Source organism: Gymnoscopelus microlampas (assembly GCF_963454915.1).
Source record: "Gymnoscopelus microlampas genome assembly, chromosome: 6".
NCBI classification, from domain to species: domain Eukaryota; kingdom Metazoa; phylum Chordata; class Actinopteri; order Myctophiformes; family Myctophidae; genus Gymnoscopelus; species Gymnoscopelus microlampas.
Genome location: NC_139943.1, coordinates 41851712 through 41879497, shown reverse-complemented (window position 1 = coordinate 41879497; position 27786 = coordinate 41851712). Strand labels below are relative to the sequence as shown.

The window sequence follows — 27786 nt, the reverse complement described above, 5'->3', positions numbered from 1 at the left end:
ACACACACACACACACACACACGCACGTACGCACACACACACTTAACCCTTTAAGACCTGGGACGCGTCTGTGTCGCATTTTTAGACTTTACAGATTTTAGACTTTGGCTATTCAAAAATAGCAGATCTACAAGCTCATAGCGCGGCACCGAGTGCCGCGCTATGAGCTTGTAGATCTGCTATTTTTGAAAAATCGTTATTTTTTTGCAAATCTTGAGATTTGAGTTAGAAAAGCGAACATTTGTAACTCAAATCTTTGCTTCTGGGGGATTCAACAGTTTTTTGAAAAAACGGATGTCGCCATAATATCAGTGGTTCTTTTTTCCATGTCAAGGACCCCCAAAATGACGTGTATTTGGCCACGGACCCCCATCTAAAAATATATGTTCCAGGGACCCCCAAAAGTAAAGATTCAAGTAAAACATTTTCGCTTTAAAACAATATATATTAAAAGATTTGCACACATTTTCACGATTTTTCAAAAATAGCAGATCTACAAGCTCATAGCGCGGCACTCGGTGCCGCGCTACGAGCTTGTAGATCTGCTATTTTTGAATAGCCAAAAGTGTAAAATAATGCTTTTTAGCTCAAATCAAAAAGTGACCCAGATGCTTCTTCAGGGCTTAAAGGGTTAACTAACGCACACATACAGAAAAACCCTCCACCTCGCGCGGGGTGACGAAGCCAAGACACAGAGAGGAAGGTCTCATTAGTGTGCAGTAGGTTTCCTCTCCTCTGGCTTGGCTCTGTGACCCCCGCATCCGCGGGAGTCGGCGACCTTCCTGTAGGAACAGGGCCTCGGAGGCCCCAGTAGCCTAGCGGACAGGGAGGGGCGCTGCGTGCTGCTGTGAGACCCTGCGGCAGCCTGATAGGAGAGAGGGGAACCTGGAGAGCCACACATAAATCATATTTTGGATGTGCGCGCCGCTCACCTCGATATCACGCGCTGTCACGCGCTGTCAGCGAGTCTTGTTAGCGCCCGCTATTCAGAGCTTCCTAATGAGGAACAACGGAACAGGCTTTCCGCCGCAGAGTTAGCTGAGACGCTAGAAACGTTGTTTGTCTGTTTGTTTAGCCCGTTAAGACCTGAAGCCGATTCTACATGTCTTCTAAATCCTCCCAACAGTATTCTGAAAAACGTACGTTTCTATATCAGTGGTGCTCACTCTTTTTTTATGTCAAGGACCCCCAAAATGATATGTATTCGGCCGCCGACTCCCATCTCAAAATATTTTGTTCCAGGGACCCCCAAAAGCAAAGTTGAGAATTTGAGTTCAAAATGTTCGCTTTAAAAATATATATATTCAAAGATTTGCACACATTTTCTCGATTTTTCAAAAATATCAGATCTACAAGCTCATAGCGCGGCACTCGGTGCCGCGCTATGAGCTTGTAGATCTGATATTTTTGAATAGCCAAAGTGTAAAATAATGTTTTTTTTAGCTCAAATCTAAAAATGACACAGATGCGTTCCAGGTCTCAATGGGTTAGTTGTATATAGCTTGTGTGTTTTAGTTTATTTTTTACCCCCTACTCTTCCTCTGGAGTAAGAAGAAAACGCCTGGCACGGTAAAATGCAGAGTGTTCATTTAACTCTGGTGTTAAAATTGACCTATTTTTTTTTACTGCACAGCCGTACCACTCTGTTTGCTCTTTGCTCTTACAATAATCGCTCCGTTTCATGCCCGCATAAGCATCTCTGACCACACATGGTAATCCATTTTGCATTTCTCTCATATACGAGTTATCTTTTTGAGATCCTGTGAGTTGGCAGCCGTGCTGAATTAAGGACCGGGTACAGTCTAAAGCGCTTTGCCGTGGGATCCTCTTATGCTGTGGTGTCTTCCAGCTGGGTGGGTTACGATAAGTGAACTATAATGAAATATGCAAACAGACACACACACACACACAGACATGCACACACACACACACACGCGCACGAGGGGGGAGCGGCCCGAAGAGGCAAGGAGGGAGGAAGTAGAGTAGGGGAGAGAGAGGGGACGGAGGAAGGAGGAGGAAGAATATTTAGTTTCTCTCGTGCCGAACACTTCTTGAAGGGTGAAAGGATACGGAGTGACATTTCAATTTTACCCCCCGATGTTCCGTTGCCTTGTATTGGGAGACAGACTTTTTCTTTTTTTCTTTTTTTACGTAACTTGAGATCCTCTCCTTTGTATTGATTTTGAATGTACCAATATTCTGTTTTTCACTGTTAGAAACGTGGTGTCAAGCTAAGACTCAAACTCTTGATTTACACTTCATCGCACGACACTGACGCGCGCCGAGAACTTGACGGGTTGCCAGATCTGCTTATTATAATTTCCCCCGCAAGATTGTATTTGAAAATAGCCGATCTACAAGCTCACAACGCGTCGCATCGCGACGCGTTGTGAGCTTGTAGATCTGCTATTTTCAAATAGCTGATGTACATGTTAAAGTACTCATGTGGGCCTCATAGTCGCTTCTTTTGGGCTGGTTTTCCTAGACCTGGTTGCTTGTTTCTCTCGCAGAGTCTGGCAACACTGGCCCGAAAAACAGCTTGTAGATCCGCTGTTTTCGGCGCGCGGTCGTCAGTGTCGCGGCAACGGGAGTATAAATGAATCATAACAAAAGCCACTTCGTGCATACTTGATTGTGTCAACTGTCCTAATTGTATTTCAGAAACTAAGAAACAAAGGCCATATTGACTGTGCTAGTCCCGATCCCGACGACTGTTTCGGGCACAGCCCCCTCGTGGACGACCATTTCGGCAAACTAAACGAAGAAAGTGGTTTATTGTACAAGCGCTGTGGTGTAAGTACTTTCCTCAGTCCTCCTGCCATTTTGTGTTGATTCCCTTGTGTCTTTTATGTTGATGTCCCACATACAGGCGCTAAGCAAGAAAGAACACCGAGGTTGTGATAGCCCGGACCCCGATGCCTCATATGTCCTCACGCCTCACACAGAAGAAAAGTATAAAAAAATTAATGAGGAGTTTGATAATATGATGAGAAATCATAAAATCGTAAGTACTGTAAATGCCATGTTTTTGTTTTGTTTTGAGTTTTTTTCTCCCCCCCAAACCCCTTTTTTTGCTTGGCTTTGTGGCACAAAAGGATTTTTACTAATTATTCATCGTACTGTATCTTTACACCTCTTTTTTTTGTTCTTTTTTTTTTGTAATACCCACCCTAGAATTTCTGTCGACTACTATACTTTCAGAACTACTCAAGCATAACATTTGCACTCCCCTCATCGTCGCGGGAGCGTTATTTGTTTCTCGTGTTTATTTGCTCTGCGATGGCAGCCGCACCCTGATAAGATCACATTGTAACCATGACTGGGGGGACAACACACCATCTTTGGGGGGGGAAAAAGATCACACCATCTTCAGCCAGCTTTAAAATATGTTTTTTTTTTGTAACCTCCCAAAGCCTAATCTTCACTACAAAGCCCATTTTATAAAAAACTGAATCTCCTTTATCTCTTCACTGGTTCCTCGATCATGTGATGTCGGAGAATGCTTTCTTTTATGTCGGTTGGTGTTTCAACTCGTCCCCCCCTCCCCTCCCCCCTCCAGTCTTATAGCCCTAGAGTACTGTATCTCCTTGGCTCGCTGTGAGCCTCTCTCTCTAGCAGTGCTGCTGCTGCGTTCACAATGAGGCCAGTTGCTACTGTATCATTCTGCATCCTTTCCTACCCCTTCATCAAGTACAACACTGTTTTTCAAACCCTACAAAATACCACAAGACTACTGTGATCTTATCCCCCGCGGGGTGACAATCTTTGGATTATGCGAAGCGTCCGCAGTGCTTATTGAGCCCTTGTTTTCTCTGTATATACCTGACATGAAGAGCTCCACTGTTTGCCATTAACCAACTAATGACATCACTAACTGCCTCACTGGGTAATGCTATAATGAAATGTTCTCACTGTCACCTGGCATTCTACGCTTAAGCTCTGCACAGTCAGCACTTTGTAGGCACGGATTAAATGCAGATGTAAAAAAAAATCCATCACCTGGTGGGACAATTTTCACTTGTCTGGTCCCCTCCCATCCCCTGTACTTCTTGGCAAAGAAATGCCTACGTAATATTGCACTGTCTTGATCAAAATGGAAGGTGTTATAGAGGACTTTGTTTTTTGTCTGTAGTGCTGACTGTTGCAACGCAAAAAAAAAGTGATCACCTGAATGCATGTTTCATTTGTTTATTTATTTAATGATTTACTGTACAACAAAGGTGTTTTTAAAATGTTGTTTTCTTACTGGTGCTAATGGGACTGATGATTATTGGTATTGATTGATTGATTGATTGATTGAATACTTTATTAACGCGTTGAAAACAGTACGGCAGTGCTGTGCTATTGTAGTTTATCCCATAGCCCAAAAGGACACTGTATGAACTTGTGTAATAACATTTTTTCCCCCTCAATCTTTGACTTAACGGCACTGCATATCATTAACAATATATTTCTCTGTGTGTTTGTGTATCGTATGTTCGGTGTGTGTGTGTGTGTGTGTGTGCGTGTGCGTGTGCGTGCGTGCACATGTGTGCCTGTGCGTGCGTGTGCGTGCCCCTGTGTGTGTGTGTGTGTGTGTTTCTGTGCACGTTCGTCTGGCCACCGGCAGCCCACAGCGTTGCCCCAGCAGAACTTCTCCATGCACGTGGCGGTGCCGGTCTCCAACCCCAACGCCATGTACCAGCCAGGAGGGAGTCTGGGCTCACAGGCCTCTCTGAGTGACAGCGGAATGCTGTCCCCGCCGCAGGCGTCTCTGCACAGGAACGTGAGCTCTAGCGGGGGTCCCCAGAGGCCCACCAGTGCAGGTAGCGCAGGTCAGTTTGACAAAACACACCGATTTCACCTTTTTTTTTTTTTTACAAAGGAACACTGTATGATCTGCTTGCTTCTAGAGCGGTGGTTTTCAACCTATTTCATATCAAGGTCCATTATTTATTTGGCATTTGAGCCACGGAACCATCGTTTGATGAGATTTAACCCATTAAGACCTGAGGCCGCGTCTAAAAAGATTCAAAATCCTAACAATTTTTCGGAAAAAAATATAAAAAAAAAATTTTCACGATTTTTCAAAAATAGCAGATCTACAAGCTCGTAGCGCGGCACTCGGTGCCGCGCTACGAGCTTGTATATCTGCTATTTTTGAATAGCCAAAGACATCTAAAGTGACACAGATGCGTTCCAGGTATTAATGGGTTAAGCCTCTCAGACCCCAAGACTTAGAATATTTTGTTATCATTGGATAAGATTTTGTCAAAAGAACAATTCTTCCACATTCTCTAATTGTGTAGACGTCTTGTAAATTAAGTAATGCAGATGTCTAACAATAATTTAACTCTTGAGAGCGTAAAATGTAAAATTACGCTCTCAAGAGTTAAAAATCGTCCCTAGGCTGGCAGAGGGAGTGTAGCGCCCAGGATTACATGCCAATTGGCACTGGGTGAAAAAATAGGTTACAAAAATCGTGGGATAAAACACACTCTTTTTTCATTTGGTTTCATTTTACACACCTTTAGATCTTTTACACAGTTAAAGATCTAAATGTCCATTTGGTTACCAACTCTCCATCATTCAGCTGGGGACCACCTGGAAACTCCTCAAGGACCACCGGTGGTCCCCGGACCACTGGTTGAGAACCACTGTTCTAGGGAGTTTCCAGTCGTTGCAACATTTTATTTGGAACCATATATTGGGGGATTTATTTTTCGCTACATGTCATACGATGACGTGGTTAAAACGGTCAAGACAGAGGCTTACAAAGAGTTGTGTGGATGCGTGGCTTCCTGAGTGTTATTGGTGTGATGTGTTTCATTCTTCACACCTTCTGAAATGATTATCATCGCACCTTTTTACATGTGATGTGAGAAAGCATGATGTCAGCCTATATAGGACGGTATCTGTAACGCATGCATTTAGGGACAGAACAGAGTTATGGGGGGTGGTGGGGGGGGGGGGGGGGGTGGGGGTGTATAGGACCCAGATACGAGGCTGAAATGCAATGCAGCTGAATTAAAGGAATAGTTCACCCAAACATTTTTTTTTCTATCGATTACACACCCAATGAAACATTGAATTCATGGATTTTTTTTTGTCTTTCTGACGCATTCCTAAGCCAATAATTTGATGAGCGGTGGTCTCTCCGGGTAGGAGACACAAATGCAGGTCATTTGTGTCTCCTACCGCCTCCATGATGACTGCCTCCGCCGATCATCGACAAAAACTACAAAGAATCCATGAATTCAAGGCTTCATTGGGTGTGTAATCGATAGAAAACAAGTATTTTTTTGGGTGAACTACTCCTTTAAGGAAGGTTTCACAATGTAGTAGTAGTGAAGTATTCTCGTGTAGCCAGATGCTCAGAGATCTTACAGTTACGTCTTGTGAGATCTGAACATTTAAAAAATGTGTTAAACTAGGTGGAAACAATTTGAAAATTCAAAAGATGCATCGCAAAGCCACTGCAAAGACTTTAGGGCGGTCCTTCATATTGGTGCAGTGAAAGGATTGGTTTCCAAAGAAGTAGGCGTTGGTTTGTTAGTGAAGATTTAGTGAAGAATGTGCTTGTTGGATCATGACATTCCCCAAAATGTGGACCAGAGCTCGGGTGGCATGGCACTGACATTGCATGCTTCAACAAGGGTTGATACAGTTAATCTACCTCATTGATTTAAAATGTTGTAATCTTTGTCAATAAAATGATTGATTTTCAAAAATGTTATCTAAAAATCAAATAGCATTTTTTTCACAGTGATTTATATACTGTATACAGTATACAGTATATTGATAGTTTGGAGCGCATATAGATAAAGCTGCAAGGAATGTTTTTTATTTACAATCAATAAAAAGCTCTCTCAGAAAATTTCACTTACTGTACGCCCTTTGCGCTTTAAGCCCTCGAATATACATATAAATGTGCTTCTCGAATATTCGACCGGTAATCGGAAAAGTAATCAATAGAGTAATCGTTAAGAAGATAATCGATAGTTGCAGCCTTAGCTTCAACTTGACGGTTTCCCAGGTTGAAATGAGAACCCACTGGTTGCAGATGAGTCTTTACAATCTCAGGGTACCCTTGTCCTTTAGGAGGTAACAAACACCATGCTGTGTCGACGGCTCGAGGTAGTTTCAGACACTGAATCCCTATTATTGAAGCCCTCACCGTTTTCCGTTATGCCCACACTTTGCACTCCATGAAGACAACGAGAGATGAGCGATCGTCGTCTCTCCGTTTGCACGCACCAGTGTTGATTTTAACAGCAAATTTTGATTTAGTTTTAGTCTTTTGAATAAAATTCCATTTAGTTTTAATCATATTTTAGTCATATGAAATACTGTAGTTTTTGTCTCGTTTTAGTCGACTAAATATCATAAGATTTTAGTCGACTAAATCTACAGTTGATTTGCTAAAATGTATTTCGGCGGTGCCTTGATGGCGTCCTAATGGCGGATTTTACACTTGGTTGCGTGCTGAAAATAGCCGATCTACAAGCTCACAACGCGTCGCAGCGCGACGCGTTGTGAGCTTGTAGATCTGCTATTTTCAGAGGGCAACACCCGAGCGCAACCGAGCATTACATGACTTGTCTTTTAGTTCTACTGGATCTCTTCTCCACTCGTCACTCCCTAACATTTTAGTCTAGTTTGTATTTGTTGACGAAATTGTCAATATATTTAGTCTTAGTCATCGTGGCTTAGTTTTTATTTACTTTTCGTCAGTGAAAAAAGGTAGTCGACGAACATTTTTTCGTCATAGTTTTAGTCGACGAAATCAACACTAGCACGCGCTGAAGACATATTATCTACGTGACACGTTTTTCATATCGCGGTCTTGGCGTCTCCATCACATGGAGCTCCTCTTTAGCTGGCAGGAGCATGTGGACGGTTGATCATATCATTCTGTGCATCTCATTAGGTGGCGTGTTGGATATACCACAGACCTCACGGTGCCAAGCGAGCGGGCACAGGCTCCAGTACCTCCAGGAGGGATTCATTATCTCTCTGTAGCTCTGCCCAATAGGCCCCCCGCTTAGCACACAAGGTGGGGGGGAGGGGGGGGCTCACGTATACCGTATGTGACACCGGTCCGAGACCACTATAACCGGAAAAAAATAGCAGATATACAAGCTCGTAGCGCGGCACTCGGTGCCGCGCTACGAGCTTGTAGATCTGCTATTTTTGAAAAATCGTGAAAAGAAATCTTTGAATAGATGTATTCTTTTAAAGCGAACATTTAACTTTGAACTCAAATCTTTGCTTCTGGGGGGTCCCTGGAACAAAGTATTTTGAAATGTGGGTCGGCGGCCAAATACATATCATTTTGGGGGTCCGAAATGAAAAAGTTTGAGCACCACTGATATAGAAATAAGCGTTTTTCAGAATACTGTTGGGATTTGTAGAATCGGATTCAGGTCTTGGGTTAAAAAACGAATGTATTGGTGAAACATAGGTGGTGCAGAGAAACGAGGGTTGGTTATCGGTGTTAACATATCACCATGGTTCCTTTTTTTTTTACTTTTATGGGACATGACGAAACACAGACAGGACTGGACTTGAACAAGAACAGCAAAAAACGAAACAAAAACAAAAACAAAACAAAAACCGAAAGAAAAACAAAATCGAAAACAGACAAAAAGAAAGTAGAGATTACAATAAATAACCAAGATACAATGGGGCGAAGTTTACATCATTGATTGGTACTCTAATGCCCTTTGTCCCACTCCATTTTCACTGCATGCTACACTGCAAAGAAGTGTTCATTAATCTCTGAGAGTGTAAATAAGCGCAAATATGCGTATATGTACATTTTGCGGCGTGGCATGCAATCTCGCCATTGAGGACATGAATTACACTGGCCTAGAGCAGCGGTTCTCAAACCTTTTCGTGTCGAGTACCCCCAAATTTACACTTATCAGCCAGCGGACCCTCATTTGATAAAATATGCATGGCAGGGACCCCCATAAGAGAAGATTTTTACGGCTCTAGCAGTGATTCTCAACCATTTTAATTTCAAGGACCCCCAGTTTGACATGCATTAGAGGCTACGGACACCCATTGAATGGTATTTCTATCTCTGGTACCCCAATTTATATTGTAAAATCAATGTTCATTTAACTCTGAGAGTGTGCAAATGGAACCAAATGGACCCGTCAGGGTCCATTTGGTTCCATTTGTACGCTCTCAGAGTTACAGACCCATAAGGGTCCATTTGGTTCCTAACTATGTATCATTTAGCTGGGGACCCCCCCTGTAACTCTCGAAAGGAGCCCTGGGGGTCCCCGGACACCACTTTAAGAACCAGTGGTCTAGAGCATCATCACCCTGAGAGTATAGGGGTGAAACAGCTTAGCCTAACCCGATCCTTCCAGTGAGGCCCCCCTTGTGTTGTGCTTGAACCGGTTAAACTGGACTAAGGCAATCAGCTCGTCCAATTGGCCGTGGCAGGTAAATAAACACAGCGTTTCCTTTAAGGCCTCCGTCACCTCCGCGTCCAGCGCTCTCCCCCTCCTCCTCCTCCGGTTTCCTTCCCTCTATTGACAGGTGCATATGTCCCCCCCCCCCCCCCCCCCCCCCGGTGCCCCCCATAGCAGCCCTTATAAGGGCCAGAGGAGAGAGGGTCTGCAAGATGCCTAGAGACTAGCATAACCCTGGAGGTATTCGGGCCATGACATCCCTCTCTTAAGTCCTCGGTACACAATGACCGGACGGCATGTCATTATGGCTGCACATTGCATAGTCTGTGTGAGAGGCAGAGGCAGGTGTTGCTTTTAACCCTTTCCCTGTCACAGAGCCCATATATGAGTACATTTTAAAGTAATGGAAGATCGCTGTGGTGTACTTTAAGGCCGGGGACCCCCAGGCCGGGGACCCCCAGGGGTCCTTGAGGTGGGGGGTACCAGGGGGTCCACAGCAAACATTAGTTAATAAAGCGTCACTATCATTTTAACCCCCGTTTTCCATATTTTATACTTGGCTATTCAAAAATAGCAGATCTACAAGCTCATAGCCGCGCTATGAGCTTGTAGATCTGCTATTTTTGAAAAATTGTGAAAATGTGTGCAAATCTTTGAATATATATATTTTTTTAAAGCGAACATTTGTAACTCAAATGTTTGCTTCTGGGGGGTCACTGGAACAAAACATTTTGAGATAGGGGGTCCGCGGCCAAATACATGTCCTTTTGGGGGGGGGTCCTTGACATGAAAAAGTTTGAGAACCACTGCCTTACGGGATTATTATTACAGTATCACCAAAGGCTTTGATTAATGGCAGCTATGGGGCGCGACTCATGGGACAGCCGCTCGGTTGGTTGGTGTTTCCAGGCCAGCATTCTGCACCGAGGAGCACCCTTAGTAAGTTTGAAGTTCAGGGTGCGGTATGGTATGGGACGAAAAGGGGGGTGTAGAGAGAGAGCTGGGATCCTCCTCTGCCAGGAGGGGGGAGTCAGCGTTTGGCACCGGGTTCGGAGCACCACGCTGCAGCTGTTGTTTGTACCGAACTAGTGTCGAACAGCAGAGACCGCGGGGAGCAGAGGAGCGAGCGAGCGCTCCGCTCCATGCTGTCAGATGACCATTCCTAACATAGCAGTGATTTTTCACGCGTAACAGCTATGGCCAGAGGAGAGACCTCTTCAAAGCGGGCCCAGATGGAATCGTAGCGCCCCGGGGCTGTGTGTGCTCTCCCTTCTCCTGGGCTGGTTGCGTCGGTCGTCACCGTTAGAAAAGAAAAGCCCATACAAATAGCAATGAATGAACACTCTGATTCGCTAATAATGCCCAGAGAATGGTGGGAGCACGCACAGTAAAAACGGGCGCACGGACATTTTTCTACACTTCCAGAGTTGAAGTAACACTCCAGCTTTAGCTTGTGTTGTGAGAGAGTCTCTGATTTTTGACATGATAGACAGGCAGAAAAACACGTCAACAACATGTAAATGAGCTGCGTTTGTCTTGTTGTTTTCCCCAGAGTGGAAAAAGAACACAAGCCCAGGTAGAAAGAAGGCTGAACCAATTTTTCTACTCCGTCTCTTTTTTTTTTCTTCTGTTTTTCTGGGCGGCGACACCCCCCCCCCCCAACCCATTCTGTCATCTTAGTGATTGGTACTGTAGTTGACAGTTCTGAATGTTTTGGGATTCTTGAAGACTTTGTGTGGAATATTGCTTGGTCTGCGATGTTAGATAGATAGATGTGACCGGTATTGGAGTGAATCTCAGTGGATTTATTAATTTCCTTATTTTGAAAAAATGAAATGAACTATCTGTTTTGGCTCTTGTTTTAGCTTCTAAAAGTTAATCCATTAAGACCTGGAACGCATCTGTGTCACTTATTGATTTGAGCAAAAAAAAAAGCATTATTTTGCACTTTGGGCTATTCAAAAATAGCAGATATACAAGCTCGTAGAGTGCCGCGTTACGAGCTTGTAGATCTGCTATTTTTTGAAAAATCGTGAAAATGTGTGCAAATCTTTGAATATATATTGTTTTAAAGCGAACATTTTTAACTCAAATCTTTGCTTCTGGGGGTCCCTGGAACAATATATTTTGAGATGGGGGTCTGCGGCCAAATACATATCATTTTGGGGGTCCTTGACAGGAAAAAGTTTGGGAACCACTGATATACAGTAGCAACATAGGTTTTTCAGAAAACTGTTTGGGATTTAGAAGACACTTTATAGAATCAGCCTCAGGTCTTAATGGGTTAATACAGCCCCTCCAGGAGAATGATGAAATAAAGACCTCCCTATACATACAGTACTGTACAGTGCGTCTCCTCAGTGAGCCCAACGTGCTGTTCTATGGCGGTACAACATGTTCGAAGTGTCTTTACTTTTCCTTTAACCAACCGCTCACTCACGCAATCGATTTCAAACTCTCTTCTCATCCCCCGGTGAGCATTGAGAATGAGACTTTGTCAGAAGAAACGTGAGGGATGCGAGAGGGCTCTCTCTCTGTTATGCAATATTATGCCTGCAAGCTGCACAGATCTGTTCATTAATATTGGAGAGTTACAAGCTCGTGAACGGCAATTATACAAAGCAGGTTTGCGTGGCTGGAAAATGATTCAGTCAGTAATATACGTCAATCATTTTTAACACAGGCTCCACAGGTCTGCCTTGAAGAACGTTTTGCTTTCAAAATGTTGTTGAGTTTTTTTTTCCCCCTTTTCTTTTTTGATATAGTTTTATATACTGTAACCTACTCAGCCCCTCGTGAAATAGTTTGTATTCTCACTGTGAGACTGTGAGAATACTTTTGGACTTATTGGAACAGTATAGAACCATCTCCCAGACTCCCACACTCAGACACTATTTAAGGAGGACAATATTGTAGTTCTGTTGTTGTTTTTAACTAGAGAATTGGCAGTACAGAGGAGGCTACTGTCCATGTCCAGTCTATTGTTAAAATATTTTCCCTGTCAGGTGACAAGAGGCTCAGTTGGCTCTCATGCATTGAAGGAGGCATGAGCTCGGCTCTGGGGCTCCCTAGGCTGGCGGGGGGAGTGTAGCGCCCAGGATCACTTAGATAATTGGCACCGGGTGAAAAAGGGTTACAAAATCGTGGGATAAAAAAAAAATAATAATAATAATAATATTTGCCCTTTGCAAAGACCCTTGATTCATATTCGTTTATCTCATCTCATTCATCCCAGAGTAATTCTCTTCTCTTGCCCAAACTTGGGCGCTCCTGGGATGTTTGCCTAACGACAGGCAGACCAGATTCACCCTCTCTCTCTCTCTCTCTCTCTCTCTCTCTCTACACAGCAAATACTAGCGAAAGAACGGTTTAGTCACACTTCTGTTTTTTTCCCCCCTTGACTTCATCCCGAAAAACTGAATGTGGGAGTCGTAATGACAGGCCCTTATGTAAAGCTGCTCCACAACAAGCCCTGTTAATTATTTAGGACAATGAATCTATTTATTTACCCAAACACGGAACCCAAATAGCCTCGTACATGCTCCGTGCTCATCTAGAGAGGATTTAACATCACAGCCAATCTGTTAGGGATGTCTGAATTTGGAACAAGGGCAGACAACAGACAGACACACATGCTGTACAACAAGCCCATAGAAACGACCCTGCTATAAAACTCTAGGCTCTCTGGAACATGTGGGTGTTCTCTTGGATCTGTGGTCCAAATGTTTGTTCAGTCATGTGCTCATTTTAGTGATTATTCTGAGGCTTAAGAAATGCTTGTTTTGAGGGTTTTTTTCATCATCACACAAACCTCTGGGATTAATCTTGTATAAATGTGTTTGTCTGGTGTATATGCTTACTATGAAAGGTACAGTCAAATGCATTGCCAATGGTTTCTGTACAGTTCTACACAAAATAGGGGGTAAATAAGACTGGATCTTCGTAATCATTAAACCGCATAAATCTTATGTCAAATGAAATACCGTAGCCGTTTTCTAAAGCTCACGCGTCGCGACAAATCGTTTGCTTGTAGATGGGGCTGTTTTCACCGAATGTTGGCCTGAATTCACGCCAAATGTTCTCTGAATGTCTGCCTATTTTTTGCAGAATGTTCATCTTTTATGACGTGCCCAGAATAGGGACACGCTAGGCTTCGTGTGGTTGAGTAGAATCAGATGCGTTCACGTCATTTGCAACAGCAGATTTTAACTCATTAAGACCTGGAACGCATCTGTGTCACGTTTTCATTTGAGCTAAAAAAGCATTATTTTCACAAATTTTTTCAAAAAATAGCAGATATACAAGCTGATAGCGCGGCACCGAGTGCCGTGCTATGAGCTTGTAGATCTGCTATTTTTGAAAAATTGTGAAAATATGTGCAAATCCTTGAATATATATTGTTTTAAAGCGAACATTTTTAACTCAAATCCTTGCTTCTGGGTGTCCCCTGGAACAACATATTTTGAGATGGGGGTCGAGCGGCCATATGAAATACATATCATTTTGGGGTCCTTGACATGAAAAAGTTTGAGAACCACTGATATAGAAACCTATGTTTTTTTCAGAATACTGTTGGGATTTATTAGAAGACATTTGTAGAATCGGCTTCAGGTTTTAATGGGTTAATGTTGGACAAAAGTGGTGCTGTGAAATCATAGCCCCGCTGATTGTGATCAGAAAGCTTGTGTGCGGCTGCTTCGGCGCCGTCTACAGTAAGACAGAGTGCGGTATACGCCTTCCTCGCTCTCGTCTGACACCTGCCATATGGCCTCACTGTCACCCATGCCCACACATAAGAATGTACTGTTACTGTCATCTCTAGTGTAGTGTGTGTGTATATAAAGAGAACAGGCTAACTGGCAAGGCCAGACATGGCACACCACATCTTAGCTAAAAAATGCTACGGAATTGAATTAAAATAAATAAAAAAGTAATTCCCACCGAATGACTAATCTTGGACGCCTTTAATGAAAATGTGCTATTTTTAGGGGCCTTGGACATTTACTCGGGCTAATTCTGTAAATGTTGTGTTTTTCAGCAAGCCGTGTCTGCCGTGTGATCAAAGCTGTACTGCTGAGGGCGATAGGTGTGGCTTGCGTATACTGTTGATTCAGCTGTGAGATACTATTGTAGGGCCTCATAACTGTTTATTTGACTGTGCATTGTTGGGGGTTCTTATCTGTAGTTAGAGGGGTTATTGTTCCATTATGTTCATAAGCGAGGCTCTACTCTTTTTGCAGACAGCTTATGTTTCACTGGGACACACGGAACACAATGGAGGAGTCAGCTACTTGTTGAAGTGTCACTGATCTGTTGATGGAATGCTAAGATAGCATTGACCGCCCTACCCACCAACACCTCATTTTCATCATTTCAACACATTTTACTGCTGTGTATTTCAATGTTCAAAACTAGCTGGAGCTTAAGGTTCACTCAGTTTTAGTTTTATTATTTACTTACCGTTATTTAATTACTACTTACATTTTTTTAGTTTTTTTCCCCAGACATGCAGTAGTTCATTAAAACAAACCAAATTCAGCTTAACCTATTAAGACCTGAAGCCGATTCTACAAATGTCTGTATCAGTGGTTGCTCAAACTTTTTCATGTCAAGGACCCCCAAAATTATATGTATTTGGCCACCGACCCCCCCATCTCAAAATATTTTGTTCCAGGGACCCCCCAGAAGCAAAGATTAGAGTTAAAAATGTTCGCTTTAAAACAATATTATATTCAAAGATTTGCACACATTTTCAAGATTTTTCAGGAAATAGCAGATCTACAAGCTCATAGCGCGGCACTCGGTGCCGCGCTATGAGATTGTATATCTGCTATTCTGAATAGCCATAGTGTAAAATAATGCTTTTTTAGCTCAAATCAAAAAGTGACACAGATGCCGTTCCAGGTCTTAATGGGTTAGTTAAGGTCATCTGGAAATTGGCAAATAAAATGTTTGTATGTTGTAAAAAACCAAGAAGCATTCAAAAGAAATCAGATTGTCCAAACTGCATTCAGCTATGGAGATGACAGGTAGAAATAATCTGTGTTACAAGTACAAGTAAACAATGGACAATTCTTTTTGAAACATTTATGTATTTTCTTTTCTTTCTTCGAATCACAGAATGAGAACAAGAATGAAAATCTGTTCCAGAATCCCCTTTTATTAGTACATTACTACTGTTACTACTCCTACTGACTAATAGTGTAAAAATATAGACACAGTGTACACAGGATGTTCCAATTAAACTGGATGCTTCGGGCAAAATACTGTATAACAGCAAAAAATCCTCAGTGCATAAACTATATCTGTTCATACACTAAATTACTCAAAACGGTGTAAAAATACTACCATGTTATGGTATCCGTTTAAAGTGAATGGGCCAATATTTCACTGGCACAAAGACATGCAGAGGGTAACCCACATTCTTTGCCAATTCCATAATGATTTCAACTTAAACGGAGCACTGTTTTTATTGTTAACCCATTCAATCGGGGGGACGCATCTCTGTTATTTTTAGATTTATTTGGCTGTTCGAAAATAGCAGATCTACAAGCTCATAGCGCGGCAACGAGTGCTTCGCTATGAGCTTGTAGATCTGCTATTCTTTTGGGAAAAATCGTGAAAATTTGTGCAAATCTTTAAATAAATATTTTTAAAGCGAACATTTGTAAAATATTTTGTCCCCCTCCCAGAAGCAAACATTTTAGTTACAAATGTTTTCTTTAAAAAATATATATTCAAAGATTTTCACGATTTTTCAAAAATAGCAGATCTACAAGCTCATGGCGCAGCACTCGGTGCCACGCCATGAGCTTGTAGATCTGCTATTTTTGAATATGCGTCCCTTCCGGATTGAATGGGTTAACCACTTTCACTATGGGTGAATTAATGTTTTATTATTTGATTGCAAACACACTGTAATTGCAAAAAAATAGGGCTAAAGCGGTTAAAACTAATGAAACCGTCAATGATGCTAGTACGTGTGTTCATGTACAGTAATGTACAGTGTTGTCTAGTGATGGTATATGGGAGTGAGTGTGGAGGTGTGGGCTTCCTAGAATAGACAAGGGTCTGACTCAGCCTTCATAGGAAACAAGAAAACCAGCTCCATATATACTGTAGGTGTGAATAATGAAGGGAGAACACCTTTGACCAACCAGCCTGCTTCGCTGTTGTTTCTGCCCAAAAAGAAAGGGCCAATAGCAACAATGTTTTTTAACTCAGCCTGCAATAGTTCAAAGTATTTCTTAACCCTTTAAGACCGGGAAAGCAGCATCTGTCATTTTTAGATTTCTTTGGCTATTCAAAAATAGCAGATATACAAGCTCGTAGCTTGTAGATCTGCAATTTTTTTGAAAAATCATGAAAAGTTGTGCAAATATTTGATTTTCTTTTTTTTTGCGGACATTTGTAACTCAAATCTTTGCTTCTGGGGGTTCCTGGAACTAAATATTTTACAAATGTTCGCTTTGAAAAATATATAATCCAAGATTTTGCCACGAATTTTCACCATTTTTCAAAAATAGCAGATCTACAAGCTCATAGCGCGGCACTCGGTGCCGCGCTATGAGCTTGTAGATCTGCTATTTTCGAATAGCCCAAAGAAATCTAAAAAATGACACACAGTTGCGTTCCCGGTCTTAAAGGGTTAAAGCAGTCACAGTACATTTGCTATGAGAATTGCTCCATATCCCAAGATGAGGGGAGAGAAAAAAAAAAAAAAAAAGACTTTGATGTAATCATTCACAGTGAAAATGAAAGGCTCATCAATTTTAAAATGGACATTTTATTTTCGCAAATGTGCAAGATAATTATCCGAGTCTATTAAAACTTTCCCAGAGGGTTGGAAACACTTAACGTTGCGTGCCACAACAAGCTAAGAAAGAAATGGAGGGTTTTTGGCTTGATGACTGCATGCCGAGTGTTTGTCAGTCACAGTCCCGTAGTTTTAGTAGTGATGTGTTTGTGTTGTTTCTGTCTCTGCAGGGAACGGCTATGTCAACCCCAGGGGGGGCTCCCCGGCCCTCCTCGGCACGCCCAGCGGCAACGGCCTGGGCGGCAAGGTCATGCCCACCAAGTCTCCACCGCCCCCTGGAGGGAACATGGGGATGGGCGGCCGCAAGCCGGACCTGAGGGTGGTTATCCCCCCGTCCAGCAAAGGGATGATGCCCCCGCTGGTGAGTAAGAGGAGGCACACGTAACCGTACCGGTGCACATCAGTGCACCAGCAGCGGAGGGACCTCTTAAGTACCTTTGCCCCCAAGGTAGAGAGAGCAAGAGTTTGGCTCGGTGCATAATCTCCAAGATCTCTCCCACATTTTGTGCGAGGAACGAGTACAAGTTTTTTTGCTGTATTATGCCCACACAAGTTCCTGATGTTATCTCAGCGATTGTTAGCATGCCACCTCCTCCTCCGTAAGGTTGGCACTGGCAGGGAGGAGCAGCCCTCTCCAGCGCCCTAAGGATACAAGAAACCTCCGAGGGCCTTGTTGGTGTGTTTGCGTGTGCCTTGTAGGACTCATTTAGCCCTATGGCAGCCCTTATTATTTGCGCCTATCAGCGAACGAGCATGCATGCAGCGTTCTTCTCATGCTACATTCCTCCGTGATCACCTCCGTGATGAGACGGCGGACTCGAGCCAAGAACCTGCGGCCCAGGTGCCTTCACTCTCTCGCTCCATTATTCATATTGAAATGAGAGAGGCCCCTCTCTAATTATAATAATTAAGGTGCAGAGAGCTCTGACCACATATGAGCACCTGAGGCAACGCTAGGCTCTCGCAGACATAAATCACCGTGTATATAAAAAAAAAAAACTGTAGGTTTGGGGGGGGGGGGGGGGGGGGGTATTCTCCGAGATTGGCCAACAAATGTAGTCTCTCAAGGGTTGCCAGATCTGCTTATTATAATTTCCCCCGCCAGATTTTATTTGAAAATAGCCGATCTACAAGCTCACAACGCGTCGCTTCGCGACGCGTTGTGAGCTTGTAGATCTGCTATTTTCAAATAGCTGATCTATGGCCCATAGTCGCTTCTTTTCGTCTGGTTGGTCCTAGACCTGGCTGCTTGTTTCTGAATCTGGCAACACTGGTAGTCTCTCCAAAGTTGCACGTATAGCATAGCGCGGCGCTGTCATCAACAGGAGCCGCTCCAGGAAAACGATTGTGTTTTTTTGGTAAACATACCTGGGGTTACCGCAGGTTGCTTCCTCATAGCCCTGCGCCGAGCCTCCTCCTCCTCCTCCTGACTAGCCTGCAGCAAAAGGTGTTGTAAACACAAGCCCGCATTATTACCCATTGCTTGGCATGTGGAAGTGGCCGGGGCGAGGTATTGGCTGAGATGGCGGCGCGACGGAAGTCTGAAGCCTTAATTTATACTTTGTCTCGCGGCGTTTGTCAGTGTTGCTCGCCGGAGTAAGAAAAAAAAGAGTTTTTTTTTTTTCAAGATAGCAACGCGACACGTCACGACCAGTGTGCAACAAAGGACAAATTAGGCTTTAACCCATTGAGACCGGGAACGCATCTGTGTGTCATTTTTTACATTTCGTCAGGCTAGTCAAAAATAGCAGATCTACAAGCTCATAGCGCGGCACCGAGTGCCGCGCTATGAGCTTGTAGATCTGCTATTTTTTGGGAAAAAATCGTGGAAAAGTTTGTGGAAATCTGAATATTATGTTTTAAGACGATCATTTTTAACTCCGATCTGTGCTTCTTGAGGGGGTCCCTGGAACGACATTTTGAGATGGGGGTCCGCGGCCAAATACATATAATTCTGGGGCTCCTTGACATGGAAAAGTTAGAGAACCACTGATATAGTGACATACGTTTTTTCAGAAAACTGTTAGGATTTAGAAGACATTTTGTAGAATCCCCCAGAAGAAAAGATTTGAGTTACAAACGTTTGCTTTTTAAAAATATATATATTCAAAGATTTGCACACATTTTTCACGTTTTTTCAAAACGTGAAAAAACGTTTTTTTCAAAAGGTTTTTGAATAGCCCAAAAAAAAATCAAAAAATGACACACAGATGCGTTCCCGGTCTCAATGGGTTAAACGTGTCAGGGTGCCGAGGATGGAGGCGGAGGAGGGGCGGGCAGGGTCTACACTGTCAGAACTTAACCAAGCATTCCAGATGGGTATAGAGAGAGAGAGAGAGGGCCTAGGCAGTGTGGCAGGTCTGCAGACAGCCTGTCATTAGGCCATAATGGTATTAAATTAATCACATCTCACTGTGACAGAGTGGGGATGAAGACTTAATCAGGGGCCCAGGGTGTGAGCCAGATAATATCTTGTCGCCCTTGTCGTGTCTTCCTGCCGCTATTGATTGAGTGTGGGTATTAAGACAGCGCCTGGCCTAGGCTCGGCACTAGGCACAGGCTGTCCCACCGGCACAGGAAAAAAGATGGAAAATGGGCTTCCAGTTTCCCTGCAGCGAAAGCACTAGCGAGCGCTGCTATGGAGGATGTATATGCAAGACGGTGGAAATGTTGGAGAACTCTGCAGTCAGCATTCGTAGTACCCGACGAACAAAGTTTATCGGCGGCCTAGTTTCCCACTGGTTTTAACCCATTAAGACCTGGAACGCATCTGTGTCACTTTTTTGATTTGAGCAAAAAAAAAAGCATTATTTTACACTTTGGCTATTCAAAAATAGCAGATCTACAAGCTCATAGCGCGGCACCGAGTGCCGCGCTATGAGCTTGTAGATCTGCTATTTTTTGAAAAATCGAGAAAATGTGTGCAAATCTTTGAATATATATTAGTTAAAGCGAACATTTGTAACTCAAATCTTTGCTTCTGGGGGGTCCCTGGAACAACATATTTTTAGATGGGGGTCCACGGCCAAATACATATCATTTTGGAGTCCTTGACATGAAAAAGTTTGAGAACCACTGACATCCAGTAGCAACATAAGTTAAAAAAACAAACAAAAAACTGTTAGGATTTAGAAGACATTTTGTAGAATCGGAACCTCAGGCCTTAATGGGTTAAGAGCTTCTTGCAGTGACACTTTCAGACTCCTGTGGACCACGGTACCATGTAGGCAGGTAGGGGGTGAAACTGACATGGCTGTAGTGTGGGAGGTCAAGCACGTTTTTTTAATCAGAGGTCGTGTTCTACATCGAGACGTCATGGCTTTGTGTCCATTCCGGCTCTAATACACAGAATCATTCTGTGTTCGTTTCATTTGTACACTCTCTGAGTTACGAATGGATAAATAAACATTGAGGATTTGGCCGTGTATAGTGGACTTATGGACTTCACTATACTGACCTGACGTCAGTGACCCTTCCGTTGTGTGTTAATATATCCATTGGTGGAGGGATAGTAAATGCATCTCAACAGTGCTCCCTACTCAAAATATATCTCAACTTGTTAGTGTCTATGTTGTAATATTTTTATCGCACATTATAGGCGAATACTCTGTGATGCTAGCTAAGAACATAAATTAATTGGGCACTGACGAATTAGAGGAAGGGGTATTGTAAGAGGATTAGAACGAACATGTCGGACACTGTGTAAGTGTATGGTGAATGGAGCTTTATTCACCATAGAGCATGAGATATAGATTTTCTATTGCGGTGGGTTTTCAAAGTGAGGGCTGGGGTGCCAATTGGGAAGAACAATAAACAAACAAATAAAAACAAAAAAACTAAACTAAAAAAACAACAAAATAATATACATTAACTCATTAAGACCTGGAACGCATCTGTGTCACTTTAGATTTCTTTGGCTATTCAAAAATAGCAGATATACAAGCTCATAGCGCGGCACCGAGTGCCGCGCTATGAGCTTGTAGATCTGCTATTTTTGAAAATTCTTGAAAAAAAAAAGTTTTGGATTTTTTTTTCAAAAAACTGTTAGGATTTAGAAAAAAAAAGTAAGAATCACCTCAGGTCTTAATGGATTAAACAATTATATTTCACTTCATAAGATCATTGTGCCAGTTTAACCACTTACCTATGCCTTTTTTGGGCATGTTGTCAAACGTTGTAAAAAAAAAAAAAAAAAAAAAAAAAAACGTTAATACATTTCCAAAAATAGCCAATATACAAGCATATATACATACAGGTTTTTTTTAAAGCCATTTCACAACAGGGGGGCCGCAGCCAGAGGCTATATGGCTATGTAGGTGTCCTTGGCCGTGGAAAGGTTTAGAGGAACCCCTGTTCTATTGCACTCTCTAACCCTTGACCACAGAGCAACTGACTACCAGCTCTGCCTCTGTGTGCCTCGTCTTCTATAACTCTGCCTCTCTTCTTTTCTTCCGTCGAGGGCAGTCGGAGGAGGAGGAAATGGAATTGGTGAGTTTTGAGAGAGAGAGAGAGAGAATGCCTGGGCGAAGTTGTGCTGCGTGTACATGCTTCTGGTAGATTCGTACTGTAGTACATGCTAGAGCGAAAAGGAGGCTTGTGTGAGACTAGAGATTGAGCTCTCGGGGGGTTGCCAACAATAACAAATAGAGAAATGTCGGGGTTAAGCTGAGTTTGTCACTGCATGTTTTGGGTTTGGCCTGCGAAGAATTGCCTCAGCCTGTTTAATTGGCTCATCCATTCCTAACACGTCCACGTTAGTCATATACCACTGGTGTGTGTGTGTGTGTGTGTGCGCGTGTGTGCATGCGTGTGTGTGTGTGTGTGTGTGTGTGTGTGTGTGTGTGTGTGTAGTGGTGGAAAGTAACTAAGTACATTTACTCAAGTACTGTACTTAAGTACAATTTTGAGGTATTTGTACTTTACTTGAGTATTTCTAATTTCCAATACTTTTACTTCTACTCCACTACATCTCAGAGGCAAATATTGTACTTTTACTCCACTACAATTATTTGAAAACTTTAGTTACTAGTTACTTTTCAGATATAAATTATGATATAATGAAACATACATTTACCACTTATTACCCTATTTTATACCTAGGCTATTTGAAAATAGCAGATCTACAAGCTCACAACGCGTCGCATCGCGACGCGTTGTGAGCTTGTAGATCTGCTATTTTCAAATATTTAGTACTTTTACTTTTGGTACTTTAAGTACATTTTGATGCCAATCTTTTGTACTTTTACTCAAGTATATTTTTAATTCTGGACTTTTACTTTTAACAGAGTATTAGCATACTTAGCATAGCAGTATTGGTACTTTTACTTAAGTAAAGAATTTGAGTACTTTTTCCGCCACTGTGTGTGTGTGTGTGTGTGTGTGCGTGCGAGTGCGTGTTTGTGTGTGTTTGTGTGCATGCGCGTGCCCGCGCGTATGTGAGAATGTGAGTAAGTGAGAGTGGGAAAGACAGGGGAGAGGTGATGTGTGTGTGTGTTTGTGTGGGTGGATTTATGTTTTCGACATACAATGCTTATTATTGTGTCGTATTCACATAAGAGAAAAAAAACAAAAACATTTTGACTCAGCGAACACGGGCACGGGTTGACAAAAGCGATAGATCATTATTGTTTCATTTTGTATTTTCTCCCCGAGAAGTCAAAAAAAAGATGACTTCATTTTTGAATGATGTCATCATGGTGTGAGAAACTGGGGTTTGGTGAAGTCATCTGGCTGGAGTGTTGAAACAATGTAAGGAAGCCATCAAATAGATCCTAGTTGAGTCCCGCAGCAGCTGCACACATGCTTGCTACATCATATATTCTAGACCGAAGACAAAGGGGTCTGGATTTGTCATATTGTTCTAAACTAATAAATGTGTCTGATTTTAATGAGTGCGTGCGTGCGTGCGTGCGTGTGTGTGTGTGTTTGTATTACTATACTTGTGAGGACCAAGTATAGTAGAATTTGAAGAAATATACATTGTGAGCACCGTTTTTCTAGGTCCTCACAAGACAAATGGTTGTTTCATAGTTAAAAAAAAACTATTTTTAGAGATACGTTAACAATCAGAAAAACATTCAGGTTAGGATTAGACATTTAGAGGTCAGGTTTAGGGATTGGAATTAGAGTTAAACATGATTTATACTTAGTTACACGCCAATGTTGTGCACCGAAAAACAGCCGATCTATAAGCCCACAACGCGTCGCAGCGCGACGCGTTGTGGGCTTGTAGATCTGCTGTTTTTCGGCTTTAAGCTTACGGTTAAAAATGGAAAAAAATATATATTTTTAAATGACATTCATAAAATGGCTGTCCTAAAGCGTTGACGTCCTCACAAGTATAGTAATACAAACCTGTGTGTGTGCGTGTGTGTCTGCGCGCGTGTATGTGTGTACTGTGTGTGTGTGTGTGTGTGTGTGTGTGTGTGTGTGTGTGTGTGTGCGTGTGTGTGTGCGTGTGTGTGTGTGTGTGTGTGTGTGAGTGTGTGCGCGCGCACCCATGCGCGTGTGTGTTTCTGGTTTAGTGCTTTAATAGTCTGGTTGCATGACTTCACCGTGCCGTGTGGATGTGTATGTGGGGGCAGCATGCTGGCCACTGCACTAAAACACTGGGGTTTTTATTCTCATGGCAACATTGTTGCGCAAGTTGAACATACAGTACTGTACACGCTCAGAGCTTTGAAGTAGAAAACTATTTATTTTTAGATATTGTTGTATGTCTTCAGTCACTCCCCACACACACACACACACACACACACACACACACACTTTTCCCTCACTTTAGAATGCTCTCTATGCACTCGTCGCCACCTGTCCGGCGTTATCCCTGTAGTAGCATTGTTTTAAATGTGATCAATGTAAAAAAAACGATTTGGTTATGCAGTCCCTTGTGCCTAACATTGTTGTGTTCAGCACTTGTAGCAAACATTGGGACATTTAACTCTTTAAGACCGGGAACGCGCCTTGTGTGTCATTTTTAGATTTCGTTGGGCTATTCAAAAATAGCAGATCTACAAGCTTGTAGATCTGCTATTTTTGAAAAATCATGAAAAGTTGTGCAAATATTTGATTTTTTCTTCTTTTTTTTTGGCGGACATTTGTAACTCAAATCTTTGCTTCTGGGGGTTCCTGGAACTAAATATTTTACAAATGTTCGCTTTAAAAAATATGTAATCCAAGATTGTTGCCACAAATTTTCACGATTTTTCAAAAATAGCAGATCTACAAGCTCATAGTGCGGCACTCGGTGCCGCGCTATGAGCTTGTAGATCTGCTATTTTTGAATAGCCAAAGAAATCAAAAAATGACACGCAGATGCGTTCCCGGTCTTAACTCATTCCCTGCCTAGAACGACTAAAACGACTTCTGTCCATAAGCCATGCCTGCCTAGAACGACTAAAACGACTTTTTAAAAAATAAAAAAAATAAAAAATATTAATTTTTTTTTTTTTTTTTTTTTTTAGATTTTTTTTTTTTTTTTTGACCCAAAGACCAAGGAGATATGATTTTTCGAAGATATAGACTCCCATCCACTTCCTTGTTAACTTAAAACTTAAAAATTCTGTATCTCGGCTCCTGAGTACTTTTTTTTTTTCAATGAAAAATATGGCAGTGTTCAAACGCGCCAGAAATAATTCTGGCAGTGAATGAGTTAATGGGTTAATGTGGTTATACCAAACATCTACGTGTTTGAACTTCACAGGCGATTTGACTGATTTCATTACATTTCATTGGAAGAACAATCCCTCTTTGCCTCTGCTTTGGCATCTAATGACATCTGTTTATATATGTTGTAAGCGTGCGTCAACTGATTTTCTTAACAATGATCTCTGAAGGGTAATGTTCTTATAAAAATATCCCATGATTATTTTTCAAGATTACATCTGCTATCCTGATTAGATTATGTTTTTTTTTATTATTTCATCAGCATTTTTTGCCTTTCATTGCCAGTTCTCTTTGTCAAACCAAAATCAAAATTGAGTGGTTCAGTAATGCAGTTGGAATGGTTAAAGCTACACCGCCACCTTGTGGCTAAAGTGATCGCACAGTTACTTCACTATTAGGCCAATGGCCCCAGTATTCAAAACTAACTGGCTATCCTAAAAGTAAGGAAAGATTTTTTTACCTTTCGGTGAAGTTTAAAATCTTTTTCAGTTAACCCTTTAAGACCGGGAACGCAGACTGTGTCATTTTAAGATTTCTTTGGGCTATTCAAAAATAGCAGATATACAAGCTCATAGCGCGGCACCGAGTGCCGCGCTATGAGCTTGTAGATCTGCTATTTTAGAAAAATCGTGAACATTAAGTGCAAATCTTTTGAATATATATTTATTTTGAAAGTGAACGTATTTAACTCAAATCTTTGCTTCTGGGGGATTTTTACAAATGTCTTCTAAATACTAACTTGTTGCTATAATATCAGTGGTTCTCAAACTTTTTTCATGTCAAGGACCCCCAAAATGCCATGTATTTGGCTGCGGACCCCGTCCCCCATCTCAAAATATTTTGTTCCAGGGACCCTCCAGATTCAAAGATTTAGAGTTAAAAATGTATATGTATATTCAAAGATTTGCACATTTTCACGATTGTTTTCCAAAAAATAGCAGATCTACAAGCTCATAGCGCGGCACTCGCTGCCGCGCTATGAGCTTGTATATCTGCTATTTTTGGATAGCCCAAAGAAATCTAAAAAATGACACACAGATGCGTTCCCGGTCTAAAATGGGTTAACATGTCGTGCTATCTCATTACATTGCCTCATCCTATAGGCTGATGACGTGTGGCGTTGTGTTTTCTCCTTTGTGTTTGTGTGCAGAACACCCAGCGGATAAGCAGTTCCCAGTCCAGCCAGGCACTGGGTACCCCGGTCGTGTCCGTCACCACCCCGAGCTTACCCCCACAGGGCTTGATGTACTCAGGCATGCCCACTGCCTACAACCCTGCCGGTGAGTACGGTACGGTACCGCTACTCAGTGCAAAAAAGCTGTCTCAACTCTCAGGCCCTGTTATATCGCAAGCTGTACGTTGGCTCTTGATCTTTTCCCTCTCGTCGTGACTCCTGGGTGCAGCACCTTCGATTCGGGAGTGCTCTCTCACTGTGTGTGACTCCTGGTAGTTCTTCTACCTCGATCGGCAGTGGGTTCTCACTGTGTGACTTTGTGGAGGTGTACTTCCTCGACGGTGTAGTCTCGCGGAGCCAGAGAACTATATTCCGCAATCTTGGAATGCTTATATAGAGTCTGGAACTATACACCTCCCCAAAATCCGAGAGAGGAAGCTGGCACTTTCCGTTCACTTTGGCTATTCAAAAATAGCAGATATACAAGCTCGTAGCGCGGCACCGAGTGCCGCGCTACGAGCTTGTATATCTGCTATTTTTGAAAAATCGTGAAAATGTGTGCATATCTTTGAATATGTATATATATAAAGCGAACATTTTTAACTCAAATCTTTGTTTCTGGGGGTACCCTGGAACAATAGCAACGAGTCGTAAGGACAAAGAGGTCTGTCATTTTCTGACAAAAAAAGCTATTCAAACAAAACAACAAACACAACATAACAGAACAAAACAGTAGAAACAGTAACCAGATAACACACATACATGTTTAAATGCAAGGTGTATCAAAACAATATAAAATTAATAGACAAAAGACAGACAGTAACCAATGAAAATATATTTAAAAATATCTTTACATTTTATTTTTTAATTTCCATTTCTGCTCAGCAGCGAGCTAAATATGCTTAGAGGATTTTGATTTATATTAGGATAGATTTGCGCGACTGTAAAGACGAAACGGAAGCGGGGAGGAGACTTCATGTCCGCTTTATATTTTAATCATGATTAGAGCTTCCGCGTCCCTTGACTGTATGACCGGAAACATTTGAACATTATGGGTTGACCGTCAGTCACCGTGTGACTCTTAGTTGTTGTTGTACCTCAGTCACCTGTGTGATTCTTGTTTGTTGTATCTAGGGCTGTCACGATTAGGAAATGTTACTTTTTTGACACAATTGTCACACGATCAACGTGTTTTTGCCGTTGAACATTTGACTCATATCTGCCCTGTGCAACAAAAGTTCCACAGGGCAGACATATGACAAATAACTTAAATAATACAAAGAAATGACTGACATATTTAATAATAATTTAACTTTGCACTTTAAGAAAAACATTAATAGTGGAAATAGCTGATCTACAAGCTCACAACGCATCGCATTGTGACGCGTTGTGAGCCTGTAGATTCACTATTTGTTGAAAATGTTTGAAAACATATGAACATTTTTCAACATGGATCTCGACCGCGAGTCGGACTCTTGGGTGTTGTACCTCGATTGGGAGTGCATTCTCACCGCTGCTTCTTCTGTCTGGTTGTATGTTTTTTTTCTCCAGAGTACTCCCTGAGCAGCGCAGAGCTCTCTTCCCTGCAGGGCTTCAGCTCTCCTGGGCTCTCTCTAGGATCCATGTCGGCATGGCAACAGCATCAACTGGGCCAGGCAGCCCTAAGTTCTTTGGTGTGAGTAACACGCTGCCAAACAAAAGCGCTACGCTCTGCAACATAACCC

At 42.3% G+C, this 27786-nt stretch overlaps 1 protein-coding gene across 12 annotated transcripts in view; it reads left to right on the top strand.

Annotated features, from left to right (window-relative positions):
• The window catches only part of mef2aa (myocyte enhancer factor 2aa), a 114120-nt gene that overhangs the window by 81667 nt on the left and 4667 nt on the right, over window positions 1–27786 (top strand). For 2 of the 12 annotated variants that reach the window (XM_084060665.1, XM_084060669.1), the window contains exons 5-11: window positions 2662–2793; window positions 2870–3004; window positions 4610–4814; window positions 17394–17584; window positions 21688–21711; window positions 26039–26177; window positions 27614–27737. In XM_084060665.1, the coding sequence (XP_083916791.1) occupies window positions 2662–2793; window positions 2870–3004; window positions 4610–4814; window positions 17394–17584; window positions 21688–21711; window positions 26039–26177; window positions 27614–27737 (950 nt within the window). The remainder of the gene's footprint in view (window positions 1–2661; window positions 2794–2869; window positions 3005–4609; window positions 4815–17393; window positions 17585–21687; window positions 21712–26038; window positions 26178–27613; window positions 27738–27786) is intronic. The other 10 variants (XM_084060672.1, XM_084060670.1, XM_084060676.1 and 7 more) reach the window with 10 other exon arrangements.